Below are 16,671 nucleotides of genomic sequence, written 5' to 3' on the forward strand. Positions count from 1 at the left end.
AATTATTTATCCAATTGCTGGAAAGTTAGTGGGGAAGCTGTGAATGGTTCTCTGGAGGTTGTGTTGTGAGCTGCTGCATACATTCAGGGAGGACAGAGAATTTGGTGACCTAACACTGGGAGAGGTCTGGGGACTGTGGTTACGATGCATCTGGATCTGAAACATGGCCAACAAATGAAGCAGGCACTGCAGTGAGGGGAATCTCTGTAAAGAGGGAAGGGGAGTGGGGGGCGAGCTCTGTCCTAGAAGGGCTGAGGTGCTGAAGGCGTACACAGCAACAGATGCATCTAACGTTTCATGGCTGCATCTCTGAGATGGCCCTGATCATGGAGCGCAAACGAGCTGCCCTCAGCCATACAGGAGTCAGACATTCTCAGAGGCTCTGTGAAGATCTATGGAGTGTCCTCGCTGTATGCCGTCATCGTCTTCCTGCAATTTAACGAGTATTAGGGCCTCCATTGCATCTCCATGAAAGGAGAATTCTCACAGTCAAACGTTCACAGCTGTGGTGTGAGGATCTATGGAGGTGCCTCACTGCATGTCACCATCATCCTCCACGAATCTGGCAGCTCTGAGGGCCTCACAAGTGTGCCTGCCTCGTCTAGCCACTGCAAGAGCCTCATCCCCGTCGTCGTCACCATCGAGGACCGACTCACCCTCATCCCCATTGGCGTCCTCCTCATTGAGGAGGCGTGCAGCTCCTCCATCTCCTCCTCTCCCATTGCAGTGGGGAGCAGCAGTCGATGACGATGTGTGACACCCTCTGTGGACTGCATTGCAGGGCTTCACCTGACCGGTCCAGGCACCGGAACCGCATCTTCAACCAAGTTGTCAGCTGCTGCATGAGCCTCATTATAGCACCACTCTGCTGCAGTCTGAGGCCGCCGCACGGTTGTCATCAGCCATGGCCTTTGCGGGTAGTCCTTGTTCCCAAGGAGCCAACCCTGCAGACTCTGTGGACCCTGGAAGATATCAGGGATCTGCAAGCGACTCAGGATGTAGGCATCGTGCACACTCGCTCGAAATTTTACTCTTGAACCTGCTCCACCATGTCTCCAGGCCGCGTATTCCAGATTATAAAAATTGTTCTCTTTATGTCCCCTCGGCTTATTTTACCAATTATTGTAAGTCTTGTTACTGTTCCTTATTCCGTACTCTCGCAAAACTCCACGTTAATTTGGAGACCTCTGTTCAATTCCCCTTTACCTGCACTGGAAGGAGAACAATCCCAGCTTCTCTGGTCTCCCCATGTTACTGAAATCCAACTTTCCTGGCAGCATCTCAGTCAATCTCCTCTGTCCTCTCTCCAAGACACTCATATCCTTCTCTAGTCCCTCCAGGTAACTGAAATCCCTCATCCCTGACACCATCCCAGTCAATCTCCTCTCCAAGACCCTCATATCCTTTCCATTGTGTCATCACCAGAATTGGACACAATTCCTCAGCTGAGAACTAAGCGGTGATGTAAAATGCTTTAGCATAGCTTCCTTGTTTTTTCAATCTTTGCCTCTATTTATACAGTCCAATATCCTTTGTTTGTATTTTTTTCTGTATCCTATCCTGTACATTTTTAACAATCTTATCAACTTGTCCTTCCAGTGATAAAGAAATGTGTACATGTATCATGTATCCTCTGTTCCTGTAGGCTGTTTAAAATAGTCCTAGAAAAACTCAGCAGGTCTGGCAGCATCGGTGGAGAAGAAAAGAGTCGACGTTTCAAGTCCACATGACCCTTCAACAGAACTGTGTATAGTTAGGAGAGGGGTGAAATATAAGCTGGTTTAAGGTGGGGGGCGGGGGGAGAGAAGTTGAGGGTGGGGTGGTTGTAGGGACAAGCAAGCAGTGATAGGAGCAGATAATCAAAAGATGTCACAGACAAAAGGATCAAAGAGGTGTTGAAGGTGGTGATATTATCTAAGAAAAGTGCTAATTAAGAATGGATGGCAGGACACTCAAGGTACAGCTCTATTGGGGGTGGGGTGGAAAGACTGGCAAGGTATTAGTTGTAGATTTAAAAATAATGGAAATAGGTGGGAAAAGAAAAATCTATATAAATTATTGAAAAAAACAAAAGGGAGGGGGAAGAAATGGGGTGGGGATGGGGGGAGGGAGTTTAAGATCTAAAGTTGTTCAATTCAATATTCAGTCCTGAAGGCTCTAAAGTGACTAGTCGGAAGATGAGGTGCTGTTCCTCCAGTTTGCGTTGGGCTTCACTGGAACAATGCAGCAAGCCAAGGACAGACATGTGGGCAAGAGAGCAGGGTGGAGTGTTAAAATGGCAAGCGACAGGGAGGTTTGGGTCTTTCTTGTGGACAGACCGCAGGTGTTCTGCAAAGCGGTTGCCCAGTTTCCATTTGGTCTCTCCAATGTAGAGGAGACCGCATTGGGAGCAAGGAATGCAGTAGACTAAGTTAGGGGAAATGCAAGTGAAATGCTGCTTCACTTGAAAGGAGTGTTTGGGCCCTTGGACGGTGAGGAGAGAGGAAGTGAAGGGGCAGGTGTTGCATCTTCTGCGTGGGCATGGGGAGGTGCCATAGGTGGGGGTTGAGCAGTAAGGGGTGATGGAGGAGTGGACCAGGTGTCCCGGAGGGAACGATCCCCACGGAATGCCACCAGGGCGGGTGAAGGGAAGATGTGTTTGGTGGTGGCATCATGCTGGAGTTGGCGGAAATGGCGGAGGATGATCCTTTGAATGCGGAAGCTGGTGGGGTGATAAGTGAGGACAAGGGGGACCCTATCATGTTTCTGGGAGGGAGGAGAAGGGCGGATGCGCGGGAGATGGGCCGGACACGGTTGAGGGCCCTGTCAACGACCGTGGGAGGAAAACCTCGGTTAAGGAAGAAGGAGGACATGTCAGAGGAACTGTTTTTGAAGGTAGCGTCATCAGAATAGATGCGACTGAGGCAAAGGAACTGAGAGAATGGGATGGAGTCCTTACAGGAAGCGGGGTGTGAGGAGCTGTAGTCGAGGTAGCTGTGGGAGTTGGTAGGCTTGTAATCGATATTGGTGGACAGTCTATCATCAGAAATTGAGACAGAGAGGTCAAAGAAGGGAAGAGAAGTGTCAGAGATGGACCATGTGAAAATGATGGAGGGGTGGAGATTGGAAGCAAAATTAATAAATTTTTCCAGGTCCCGACGAGAGCATGAAGCAGCACCGAAGTAATCATCGATGTACCAGAGAAAGAGTTGTGGGAGGGGGCCGGAGTAGGATTGAAACAAGGAATGTTCCACATACCCCATAAAGAGACAGGCATAGCTGGGGCCCATGCGGGTACCCATAGCCACTCCTTTTATTTGGAGGAAGTGAGAGGAGTTAAAGGAGAAATTGTTCAGTGTGAGAACAAGTTCAGCCAGACGGAGGAGAGTAGTGGTGGATGGGGATTGTTCAGGCCTCTGTTCAAGGAAGAAGCTAAGGGCCCTCAGACCATCCTGGTGGGGGATGGAGGTGTAGAGGGATTGGACATCCATGGTGAAGAGGAAGTGGTTGGGGCCAGGGAACTGGAAATTGTTGATGTGGTGTAAGGTGTCAGAGGAATCATGGATGTAGGCGGGAAGGGACTGGACAAGGGGAGAGAGAAGGGAGTCAAGATAATGAGAAATGAGTTCCGTGGGGCAGGAACAGGCTGACACGATTGGTCTGCCGGGACAGTTCTGTTTGTGGATTTTGGGTAGGAGGTAGAAGTGGGCCGTCCGAGGTTGGGTGACTATCAGGTTGGAAGCTGTGGGGGGAAGATCTCCAGAGGAGATGAGGTCAGTGACAGTCCTGGAAACAATGGCTTGATGTTCTGTGGTGGGGTCATGGTCCAGGGGGAGGTAGGAGGAAGTGTCTGCGAGTTGACGCTCAGCCTCTGCGAGGTAGAGGTCAGTGCGCCAGACAACAACAGCACCACCCTTGTCAGCGGGTTTGATGACAATGTTGGGGTTGGACCTGAGAGAACGGAGTGCAGTAAGATCAGAGAGAGACAGATTAGAATGGGTGAGAGGAGCTGAGAAATTGAGACGGCTAATGTCACGCCGACAGTTCTCGATGAAAAGATCAAGAGAAGGTAAGAATCCAGAGGGAGGGGTCCAGGTGGAGGGAGAATATTGGAGGTGGGTAAAAGGATCCGTTGAAGGAGGACATGTCAGGAGAGGACTCCTGCCCAAAGAAGTGAGCGTGGAGATGAAGACGGCGGAAGAAGAGTTCAGCATCGTGCCGAGCCCGAAATTCATTGAAATGAGGGCATAAGGGTATGAAACTAAGTCCTTTGCTGAGCACTGAACGTTCAGCATCGGAGAGGGGAAGGTCAGGGGGTATAGTGAAGTCAGGGGGTATAGTATCCCTACAACCACCCCACCCTCAACTTCTCTCCCCCCGCCCCCCACCTTAAACCAGCTTATATTTCACCCCTCTCCTAACTATACTCAGTTCTGTTGAAGGGTCATGTGGACTCGAAACGTCGACTCTTTTCTTCTCCACCGATGCTGCCAGACCTGCTGAGTTTTTCCAGGTAATTCTGTTTTTGTTTTGGATTTCCAGCATCCGCAGTAGCTTTTTGTTTTTATAAAATAATCCTAGTTAGTTTATATTGCCTCTCATCATTCCTCCTCCAGAATGTACCCTTCACACCTCCCTGAATTCAATTTCATTTACTCCTTGTCTCTCCATTTCACCAATCAGTATATATCTTCCGGAAGCTTACTACTATCCACCTCACTGTTTAAAATTCTAACTTCCTGTGATCTGCAAATATCTTTATAAAGAAGCCTATGTTATTTCTGTGTATCGCAAGGAGCAGTGGTCCTAAACTCGACCCCCAGTGAACATCATTCTATATTCCCCTCCAGTCTGAATAACCATCGTTCACCATTTCTCACTGCTTTCTGTCTCCTAGCCAACCTCTATATCCACACTGTCACTGTCCTTTTAATCCATGGGTTTCAGTTTCTATAACAACTCCATTAAATGGGACTTGATCACACTTTCTTCAAATGCATAACATCAACCTCACTTCCCTCATCAACCCTCTCGTTAGTTACAATCAACTCCATTCAGCTTATCACATATGATTTTCCATTAACGTATACACACTTCTGTTCATTTGGAAAGCATTTTTTAACTCTTGCCCTCGATTATGACCTCAGAAATTTCCTCTTAACAGGCATTAACACTGCTCTGTCGCTTCAGTCAGGGATTACCCCTCTCTCCTTTTACAAATATGGTGGAACATTTACAACCCTCCAGGCAGAGCTGGGACCAGTGTCCTTGCGGGGGCTTTTGCTAGTTCTGTTGGGGAGTATTTAAACTAGGGTGGCAGGGGGATGGGATCCCAGGAGTAGGATCAGATAGGTCAGATTCAGATCAGGAAAATGGAGGTAGAACATTAGCTAGGGACATTGTGATGGACATGGAGTTACAGGAGAAGCAAAGTTTACAGTGTCCAGCAAGGGAAATTGACGGGGTTAAACTGTTTATACTTCAATGTAAGGAGTATTACAAACAAGGTAGATAAGTTAAGGGCACAGGTAGACACATGGCTGCAGGATGTCATTGCTATAACAGTGACCTGGCTAAAGGAGGGACAAAACTGGCAGCTTAATATCCCTGGTTATAAAGTCTTCAGACACGATAGAGTAGGAGATAAAAAAGGAGGGGGCGGGGGGTGGTTGGTGGTAGCACTAATGGTTAAAGAATCAATTCCAGTTGTGAGAAGGGATGATATACTAAATGGGTCAACAAACGAGGCTTTATGGATTGAGCTTAGTAATAAAAAAGGGGCAGTCACACTACTGGGAGTATACTACAGACCCCCAGTGAAAGGGAGATAGAAGAACAAATATGTAGGCAAATTTCTGCTTGTAAGAACAAGAGGGCAGTAATAGTAGGAGACTTCAACTATCCTAATATCAGCTGGGATTCAAACAATATAAGGGGAGAAAAATTCATGTGGCGTGTCCAGGAAAATTTTTTCAACCAATTAGTGACAAACCCAACGAGAGGAGTTGCAATTCTAGACCTAGTCTTGGGGAACGAAGAAGGGCAAGTGGGTGAAGTGACAGCTGGCGACCATATCGGGGACAGTGATCACAATTCAGTTAGATTTAGCATTACCATGGAAAAGGGCAGAGATAAGGCAGGAGTAAAAGTTTTGAACTGGGGGAAGGCAAATTTTGCATAAATGAGAAGGGACTTAGCTGAGGTGGACTGGACAGCACTGCTTGAGGATAAAACAGTGGGAAACACTAAAAAACAAGATCCTAATTGTACAAAGTAGACATGTCCCCAACAAAAGTAAGAGTGGTACTGCCAAATCTAGACACCCCTGTTATCTAGAGGAATACAGGGGAAGATCAAACAGAAAAAGAAAGCGTACGATAGGCACAAAGAACTAAGCACTGCAGATAGCCGAGACGAATATAGGGAGTGCAGGGACGAAGTAAAAAAGGAAATGAGGAAATCAAAGAAAGGGCATGAAAAATGTTTAGTAAGTAAAGTTAAAGATAAACCAAAGATGTTTTACCAATACATTAATGCTAAAAGGTTAGTTAAGGAAAAAGTGGGACCTATCAGAGATGAAGATGGAAACTTGTGTGAAGATGCAAGGGCTGTGGGAAGGGTTTTGAATGAATATTTTGTCTCCGTGTTTACAAAGGAAAGGGGGGATGTAGACATAGTAGTCCAGGAGGAACACTGAGAGATATTGGACTGGATAGTCATAAAGAGAGAGGAAGTACTCGAAGGGTTGAAATCCTTGAAAGTTGATACGTCACCAGGGCCAGATGGATTGTTTCTGAGGCTGCTGAAGGAAGTCAGGGAGGAGATAGCAGATGCTCTGAGGATGATTTTCCAATCTTCACTAGATACAGGGGAGGTACCGGAGGACTGGAGAAATGCAAAGGTAGTTCCTTGTTTAAAACGGATCAAAGGAAATGCCAAACAATTATCGGCCAGTTAGTCTTACATCGATGGTGAGCAAATTAGTAGAATCAATCCTGAGAGATAGGATTAACTGTCATGTGGAAAGGTATGAACTAGTCAGGGATGGTCAGCATGGATTTGTTAAAGGAAGGTCTTGCCTCACAAATTTGATTGAGTTCTTTGAGGAAGTGACAAGAAGGGTTGATGAAGGTAGTGCAGTGGATGTTGTGTACATTGATTTTAGCAAGGCATTTTACAAAGTCCCACATGGCAGATTGGTCAGGAAAATCAAAGCCCATGGGATTCAGGGTAATGTGGCAAACTGGATAAAAGGTTGGCTTTGTAACAGGAAACAAAGGGTAATGGTCGATGGATGCCCTTGCGAATGGAAAGTTGTCTCAAGTGGTGTTCCACAGGGCTCGGTGTTGGGACCCTTGCTGTTTGTATTATATATTAACGATTTGGACGAGAACGTGGGGGGCACGATTGGAAAATTTGTAGATGACACAAAGATTGGCCGAGTAGTGGATAGCATAGAGGATAGCCATAATCTCCAAAACGATATAGATGGGTTGGTGGAGTGGGCGGTAAAGTGGCAGATGGATTTTAAGATAGAGAAGTGTGAGGTCATACATTCACGGAGATCAAACAGTTACAGGGATTACACAGTAAATGGGACTACACTAAGAGGGGTAGATGAAGTGAGAGATCTTGGTGTACAAGTACACAGGTCCCTGAAGGCAGTAGTTCAAGTAGACAAGGTTGTAAAGAAGGCATATGGAATGATCTCCATCATTGGTAGAGGTTAGGAATATAAAAGTAAGGATATAATGTTGGAATTGTATAAAATACTGGTGAGGCCACAACTGGAGTATTGTGTGCAGTTCTGGTCACCACATTACAGGAAGGACGTAATAGCTCTGGAGAGAGTGCAGGGGAGGTTTACAAGAATGTTGCCAGGGTTAGAAAAGTGTAGCTACGAGGAGAGATTGGATAGGTTGGGGTTATTTTCCTTAGAACAAAGAAGGCTGAGAGGTGACTTGTTTGAGGTGTACAAAATTACGAGGGGAATAGATAGAGTGGACAGGATAAAATTGTTTCCCTTGGTGAGAATTCTAGAACCAGGGGACATAGATTCAAGATAAATGGCAGAAGGTGTAGGGCGGACATGAGGAAGAACTTTTTTACGCAGAGGGTAGTGGGAGTCTGGCATTCGCTGCCCAAGTTGGTGGCAGAGGCAGAAATTCTAAACTCTTTTAAAAAGTACCTGTATCTGCACCTTAAGTGCTGTAAGCTGCAGGGCTATGGGCCGGGTGCAGGAAGGTGGGATTAGAAAGGGCACCTGGGTGTCCTCGGGCTGGCATGGACAAGATGGGCTGAATGGCCTCCTTCTGTGCTGTAACTTTTCTATGGTTCTATGGTTTCTATGGTTCTACTCCATTCACCTTGTCTCCAATTGCAGCATTGACAGTCAGCAGCAGCAGCAGCCTCCTGTGAATCAGAGCAGCTTCCCTTTAAGAGGGACTGACTGCCTTTAAGAGCTGGAGACTGGCTGAAACACGTGCCAGTCTCACACACTGTTAGAGCCCCTGCTGAGCATGTGTCATGCTGGGCAGCAGGGAGATCTGATGGAAATGAGGAGGCATCACGCAGCTTCAACAGGAACAGACACAGACAGATCGCAAATCGTGACCCTTACACCCGAAAAGTAGCACAAACCTTCGTTTCCCTGTGTCTCCACGTTCCTTTTCTCTCTTTCACTCCGTATGTCTCCAGACCTTAACTCTCTGTCTCTTCCTGTTTGAGTCGGAGATTGATGAAACAAAAATGGATTCATTCATCATCCAGCTCTGTGTCTGTCACACTGACCTGAGCAGAAGTTCCTCTGTCACTCTGACCTGCACAGCCACATGTCAGAGATGAAATAGGAGAAAAGCATTGTGTCAGTGCTGTCTCTTTGTGAGAGCTATTTCATTCTATGCAATGAGCACCAATCGCTCCTCATTCCCCAGACCCCTCTGTGTTTCCTTTTCAAGCATTTGTTAAATTCCCTTTTGAAAGATATTATTGAATCTGCTTCCACCATGTTTTCAGGCAATGAATTCCAGATCCCAACAACTCGCTATTGAAGATAATTCTCCTCATTTCACCGATGTTTCTTTTTCAATTACCTTATTCCTTCTTATGTCTTCTTATTCCTGAAATTTCAGCCACTTGAACCAGTTTTACCTTAATTACTCTGTCAAAACCTTTCATGAATTTGAAATTCTAGATTAAATCTTTCCTTACCCTTTAGTCTTCTAAAGAGAGCAATCGGGGCTTTTCCAATCTCTCTATGTAACTGAATTCCCATATCCCTGGAACCATTCCAGTAAATCACCTCTGTATTTTCACTAAGTTATTGAAATTCTGGCAAATGTGTGCTCCTTAGAATTGGACACAATACTCCAGCTGGGATCTAACTTAGCTAATTATGTTACCTTCCTGACTTTTGTTCCTTTATATTGTAATATGCCTTTAAGGGGTATCAGCATGACATCAATAGAAGGGAAGTGTGTCATGTGATCCTGTCTTAGTTTCACATATACCTTTCAGCAGAGCATGCACTCACACATGTGCATGCACACACACACACACACACGCACACACAAACACACACATACACACACACCCATGAGGCGCTGTAGGCATCAGCAGCAGTAGAACTGTGCTTGAACAAATCTGTAACCTCAAATCCCCCACTCTACCTTGAGAGGAAAAAGTTGGAATCAGATGTAACGGTATTACAGTTGAATAAAGGCAACTACAGAGGTATGAGGGAGGAGCTGGCCAGAATTGACTGGGAGATGAGCCTAACAGGAAAGTCAGTGGAACAGCAATGGCAGGAGTTTCTGGGAGTAATTTGGGAGACACAGCAAAAATTCATCCCTAGGAAAAAGAAGCATACTAAAGGGTGGCCGAGGCAACCATGGCTGACAAGGGAAGTCAGGGACAGCATAAAAGCTAAAGAGAAAGCATACAATGCAGCGAAGAGCAGTGGAAAACCAGGGGATTGGGAAGCCTACAAAGACCAACAGAGGACAACTAAAAAAAGAAATAAGGAGGGAGAAGATTAAATATGAGGGTAAACTAGCCAGTAATATAAAAGAAGATTGCAAGAGTTTTTTTAGATATATAAAGGGTAAGAGAGAGGCAAAAGTGGACATTGGGCCGCTGTAAAATGACGCTGGAGAAGTAGTAGTGGGGAACAAAGAAATGGCGGAGGAACTGAATAGGTACTTTGCGTCAGCCTTCACAGTGGAAGACACGAGTGACATCCCCAAAGTTCAAGAGAGTCGAGGGGCAGAGGTGAGTATGGTGGCCATTACCAAGGAGAAGGTGCTAGGAAACCTGAAAGGTCTGAAAGTGGATAAATCACCTGGACCAGATGGATTACACCCCAGAGTTCTGAAGGAGATAGCTGAAGAGATAGTGGAGGCGTTAGTGGTGACCTTTCAGGAATCACTGGAGTCAGGGAGAGTCCCAGAGGACTGGAAAATCGCTAATGTAACCCCCCTGTTTTAAGAAGGGAGTGAGGCAAAAGAAGGGAAATTACAGGCCGATGAGCCTGACATCAGTTGTTGGTAAGATTTTAGAGTCCATTATTAAGAATGAGATTTCAGAATACTTGGAAGTGCATAGTAAAATCGGGCAAAGTCAGCATGGTTTCATCAAGGGGAGGTCATGCCTGACAAATCTGTTAGAATTCTTTGAGGAGGTAATGAGTAGGTTAGACAAAGGAGAGCCAATGGATGTTATCTACTTGGACTTCCAGAAGGCCTTTGACAAGGTGCCGCACAGGAGGCTGCTCAGTAAGATAAGAGCCCATAGCGTTAGAGGCAAGGTACTAGCATGGATAGAAGATTGGCTGTCTGGCAGGAGGCAGAGAGTGGGGATAAGGGGGTCCTTCTCAGGATGGTGGCCGGTGACTAGTGGAGTTCCGCAGGGGTCAGTATTGGGACCACAACTTTTCACTTTATACATTAATGATCTAGATGAAGGAACTGAGGGCATCCTGGCTAAGTTTGCAGATGATACAAAGATAGGTGGAGGGACAGGTAGTATTGAGGAGGCGGGGATGCTGCAGAAGGATTTGGACAAGTTAGGAGAATGGGCAAAGAAGTGGCAGATGGAATACAACATGGGGAAGTGTGAGGTCATGCATTTTGGTAGGAAGAATAGAGGCATGGACTATTTTCTAAATGGGGAGAGAATTCAGAAATCTGGAGTGCAAAGAGACTTGGGATTCCTAGTCCAGGATCCTCTTAAGGTTAACTTGCAGGTTGAGTCAGTAGTTAGGAAGGCAAATGCAATGTTGGCATTTATTCCGAGAGGGCTAGAATATAAAAGCAGGGATGTGCTGCTGAGGCTTTATAAGGCTCTGGTCAGACCACATTTAGAATATTGTGAGCTATTTTGGGCCCCGTATCTCAGGAAGGATGTGCTGGCCCTGGAGAGGGTCCAGAGGAGGTTCACGAGAATGATCCCAGGAATGAAAGGCTTAACTTATGAGGAACGTTTGAGGACTCTGGGTCTATATTCGATGGAGTTTAGAAGGATGAGGGGGGATCTGATTGAAACTTACAGAAAGGCCTGGATAGAGTGGACGTGGGGAAGATGTTTCCATTAGCAGGAGAGACTAGGACCCGCGGGCACAGCCTCAGAGTAAAGGGCAGACCTTTAGAACAGAGATGAGGAGAAACTTCTTTAGCCAGAGAGTGGTGAATCTATGGAATTCATTGCCACAGAAGGCTGTGGAGGCCAGGTCAATGAGTGTATTTAATACTGAGATAGATAAGTTCTTGATTGGTAAGGGGATCAAAGGTTACGGGGAGAAGACGGGAGAATGGGGTTGAGAAACGTATCAGCCATGATTGAATGGAGGAGCAGACTCAATGGGCCAATTGGCCTAATTTCTGCTCCTATGTCTTATGGTCTACCGTTATCATCAAGCCAGGGGAATCAACCCTGGTTCAAAGGAAAGTGCAGTAGGACATGTCAAGAGCAGCACCAGGCAAATGAGGTGTCAACCTGGTGAAGCTACAGCACAGGGCTACTTTTGTGCCAAACAACATAAGCAGCATGCAGTAGACAGAGCTACTGGACTCTGCAAAACCTATGAGCCCTGACAACATTCCGGCAACAGTGCTGAAGATTTGTGCTCCAGAACCAGCTTTACCCTTAGCCAAGCTGTTCCACTACAATTACCAGCAATGTGTAAAATTGCCCAGGTATGTCCTGTCCACAAAAAGCAGGACAAATCCAACCCGGCCAATTACCGCCCCATCAGTCTGCCCTTGATCATCAGCAAAGTGATGGAAGGGGTCATCGACAGTGCTATCAAGTAGCATTGACTCAGTAATGACCTGCTCACTGACACTCAGTTGGGTTCCACCAGGGCCACCCAGATCTTGACCTCATTGCAGCCTTGGCCCAAACATGGGCAAAAGAACTGAACTCAAGTTATGAGGGCCTCAAGGATGTTATGCAGCGACCACCTGATAGTCTTGTGGTCAAAACTGTTTTCTGCATAAGCTTTTTTACAAGGGATTGGTGGGTATGGTAGGGTCCAACAGCTTGGAACCTTCCACAGCAACGTGGCCAGATTCATCCTTGGTAACAACGAGGGCGGGTAGAACAGGTAGGACAGGTAAATAAACTAGATTGGAGGGTATGCGAGACTACAATGAATTGTCATTACTCTTACCATGTGAAAGGGGATGAGGCTTCGTTGATTCCAAAGGGGTAAAATATCTTACCACACCCACATGTTTTCACGAACTGCATTACCAGAATAGACGTATTCACTGTAACGACCTATCGATCCATCTACAGTAAAACTAATGTTAGGAATCCATATCTCCAAGAACTATATGCTTTTAAAAAGGTGGAGGACATTGAATTATTTGGACACTCTCCTGAATGTTTTTCAAAGGTTAGAAGTTCACTTTGGTCTGTGAGCAAGCTACTTTTTCCAAGAAATCACACGACTTCAGCTTAATGACCAGCAAGACACCTGGGGAAGTAAAAACTACTTTGTTTACTTGAGCTAAAATTTATTTTAAAACTGCTGTTGCCAGGCTTTGGGATCCTGCTGATTGGCTGAAAAATACCTGGCCTGGTAGAAATTCTGGCTGAGCATGTTTTTTTCAACTCAATGTGTGTTTTATGAGCAAACTGTGAAGGAAGATTGCTTCTCTCTCTCTCGCTCTCTCTCGATCTGTCTCTCCCTGTATTGATGGTGGTTCACCTTCAGCCAGAAAATTCTCATCTCAGAGTAATTTGTTTATATTTTGAAAGCCTATGAAGCTGCAACAGGCGAGAGTTAACAAAGACAGTGCTTCACCTAAGATCCTTTGGTAAGGATCTCTAGACAACTACTATGACCAGTGCTCCATCTATGCCAATCTCTGCAGAGGCCTTACTTGTCTTGCCCTTTGTTTTGCTTTGAGTGCATGTGCGCGCGCACGCGTGTGTTTTTGTGTGTGTATGTGTGTGTATGTCTGTTGGAATTTTAAAAGCGGTAAATCATTACACTTCTGGATTACAAATTGTATGTTATCCAGTTTAGCTACTTATTTTAACTTAAAGAGAGATCTTGTTTCATAATAAATCAATCATTCTGAGTTTATTGAAAGAAGCGTGGTTTCATTCTGGGTCCAGCAGAAGCGAAGATAAACAATTGGCCGTTTTGGTGAGTGTACGAAATATTAACGCTTATGGTGCGACCTGTGGAGCACTGGGGCTAGATAAACTACACACTGCTCCCATCCTGGTCATAACACTGCAGAACCGATCAGTCCAGAGGATTATTCAATTCTGCAGGGTATTTCTTTTGTAAATTTTACAGAATCACATCAGTTGAATAAATTCGGGCTTTACCCTCTATTCTTTTTTTAAAATTCAGCCTCGAACTTAATATTTTCCTCAGTTTGAAATTTAGAAGAGAAAAAACCTTGTGTAACATTAACATTGTACTCAAGCACATGCCTGTTATCAGCAACCTTTAGTAATTGCTCATTAATTCATTTATTAAAATAAAACTTCTATTAAACTTCACCAGTGAAGTTTCAGGGTCCACCTGTTTGGGTTAAAGCTCTAAAAAGATCTTTATTTGTTGTTTATAAGCAATTAGTTTATTATTGGATTCAGATGTATCAATCAGTACATCTTAAAACCTTAATCTACTCAAATATCATTACAAACCCCACAGCAGCCTCAGACAGACACCCAGAGAAGGGACAATGAAAACCACCTTCATACAAGGACTCTCATTGAACATGACATTAGCTCAAGATGTGGTTCAGATGCCTCAACAAATACCCCAGGTCTCTCTGTTCTTGCACCCTCTATAAATTCGGTCCATTTAGCTTGTGTTGGATCTCCATGTTCACCCACCTCCCCCCACCAAACCCCCACCCCCACCAAAATCTAATCCCTCACACATCTCTCATTCCAATTAAATATTGGGAAGGCTGAAGCCATTGTTTTCAGTCCTCGCACCAAATTCTGTTACCCAGCTCTTAGCTCCATCATTCTCCCTGGTAACTGTTTCAGCCTGAACCAGACTGTTCACAAACTTGGTATCATATATTCACACCTTCAATAAACCGCCTATTTCTACCTCAATAACATTACCCGACTTCACCCCCGCCTCAGCCCATCCACTCCTGGCATCCTCGTCAATGCCTTTGTTACATCGAGACTTGACTATTTCCAACACATCTCTGGCTGCTCTCCTACATTTCACGCTCTAGAAACAGCAGTCTGCAACCTGTGTCCTAAGCCGCAACAAGTCCCATTTCCCAGTCCCCCCTGTATCTGCTGACATAAACTCACTCCCAGTCAAGCAACGTCCATCCTCCGACTTATTGGGACTATCAGTCCCACACGAGGGGATATTTCTTCCTTCCTGTGCCTCTCCTGGGACAGTGTACACACCCCAAGAGTCAGCATTTGTGTATCTGGGTGTGGGTCTGGAGGAAATATCAACCCAGCTTCACCCTGTAAGTCCCAGCTCCCGCCATCACTCCCGGCTCCCACTCCTGTCACCCCTGTCATGGTCAAGTCATATTCCCGTGGACCTTGTTGGGAGGGTGGAGGTGCACGGAGAGACTCGGAGGCTGTTCATAACGGGCATGTCAATGTGTGGACAATGGAAATCGGTCACTGTAGTCACAGGACAGGGAGACAGTTTAAGATGAAAAAACACTTCATAACAAACATTATATAACTGACATTTCTGAAACATTCGATACTGGAAGCTTTTTCTCTGAATGTCCAGAAGGCGGTCGGACAATCGAAGGAAAGAAGAAGATCCTGAGGGAAGAGATCCCAACCCATCAAAAAGAAAACCCTGTTTGGAAGTCACCTCGGCCAGTAAAAGGGGCGAATACATTTTACCTGCTATTACATTTCTTCATTACAGAGGCTCAACCACAGTTTGGACCAAAGGCCAGAAATTTCCAACCTACATGTGTCTTCAAGAAACTAGGAGAGAATCCTTCAGGCCTGCAACATTTTCAATCGCCATCTTATGGACTGTAAAGGAGTGACCTGTTTCTGGTCTACATTTCTAATAATCTAATTGCACATTAATTTTCCAGAAATCATCTTTTCTTATTTTTGTGTCTGTGTTTTTGAGCAGTGAGTGTTTGTTTTGCTTTGCATTTTGTGTCTGAAGCGGAATATATTCAGATAAGGGTTGCGAATGTCAGGGGGCCTGAGTTGCAAGTGAGGATTAACACATTTGAACATCTCAGTAACTCCTCAATCAAATTGGTAACTTTGCTCCCAGCCTGATGTATAATTTCATTGTTTCTTTTGTCTTTCCTCACAGTTAACTTAGTGACGACTGTTATCCTATCTCGCCAAAACTGTGGCCTCTCCAAATGTGTCACTCGCTACTTGGTGGCCATGGTAGTGGCGGATCTACTGGTCATTACCCTCGACCTGATACTGAGACACATTCCAATTGTTTATCGGGAACATTTTATTTTCCTGTGGTACATCCCCGTGTGCAATATCCACGCTGTCCTGCTTTATGCAGCCACTGACTGTTCTGTCTGGTTCACCGTCACTTTCACCTTTGATCGATTTGTGGCCATTTGTTGCCAGAAGCTGAAAAGTAAATATTGCAGCGAGAAAACGGCGGCTGTGGTTCTGGGAGCAGTGACTGTGCTGAGCTGTTTAAAGAACATTTTCTGGTATTTTATGTTAACCTCTCGTTATTGGCTGGGGAACATTCCCTGGGTTTGTGAGGTCACAATGAGGATTCAGGTCTCTCCATTCTGGGTAACAATCGAGTTCCTCCACATCATTCTAACCCCGTGTGTCCCATTTGTCCTGATTCTGCTGCTCAATGTTTTCACCGTCAGACACATTGAGGTGACCAGCAGAGCCCGCAGGAGACTCCGGGCTCACAGCAGTGGGGAGAGTCCCAAAGACCCAGAGATGGAGAGTCGAAGGAAATCCATCATTTTACTGTTTGTGATCTCGGCCAATTTCATCCTGTTATGGTCAATGTTCATGTTTTATTCTATATGGGTCCGAATGTTGTGGTTTGGGTATAAGTCTGTATATCTAAATGATTTTGTCCTGGAATTTGCCTTCATGCTGCAGCTCCTGAGTTGCTGCACAAACACTGTTATTTACGCTGTGACCCAGACTAAGTTCAGAGAGCAGTTGAAGAATGTGCTGAAATATCCCTTTACTCCAATTCTTCAATTGATT

The 16,671-nt window shown here is 45.4% G+C and overlaps 3 protein-coding genes and 1 long non-coding RNA gene across 5 annotated transcripts in view; 3 read left to right on the forward strand and 1 right to left on the reverse strand.

The window, feature by feature from the left end:
* LOC144697120 (uncharacterized) overlaps positions 1-16,671 on the forward strand; it is a 432,856-nt gene that overhangs the window by 228,833 nt on the left and 187,352 nt on the right. The window lies entirely within an intron of this gene.
* The window catches only part of LOC144697359 (uncharacterized), a 226,542-nt gene that overhangs the window by 175,975 nt on the left and 33,896 nt on the right, over positions 1-16,671 (reverse strand). The window lies entirely within an intron of this gene.
* LOC144697094 (uncharacterized) overlaps positions 1-16,671 on the forward strand; it is a 391,382-nt gene that overhangs the window by 165,196 nt on the left and 209,515 nt on the right. The gene's annotated exons all lie outside the window — the stretch shown is intronic.
* LOC144697966 (uncharacterized) overlaps positions 1-16,671 on the forward strand; it is a 164,609-nt gene that overhangs the window by 70,024 nt on the left and 77,914 nt on the right. The window contains exon 7 of the mRNA XM_078569918.1: positions 15,779-15,944. Coding sequence (XP_078426044.1) covers positions 15,779-15,944 — 166 coding nt within the window. The remainder of the gene's footprint in view (positions 1-15,778; positions 15,945-16,671) is intronic.

The sequence above is a fragment of the Cetorhinus maximus genome, chromosome 23 (assembly GCF_964194155.1).
Source record: "Cetorhinus maximus chromosome 23, sCetMax3.hap1.1, whole genome shotgun sequence".
NCBI classification, from domain to species: Eukaryota; Metazoa; Chordata; class Chondrichthyes; order Lamniformes; family Cetorhinidae; genus Cetorhinus; species Cetorhinus maximus.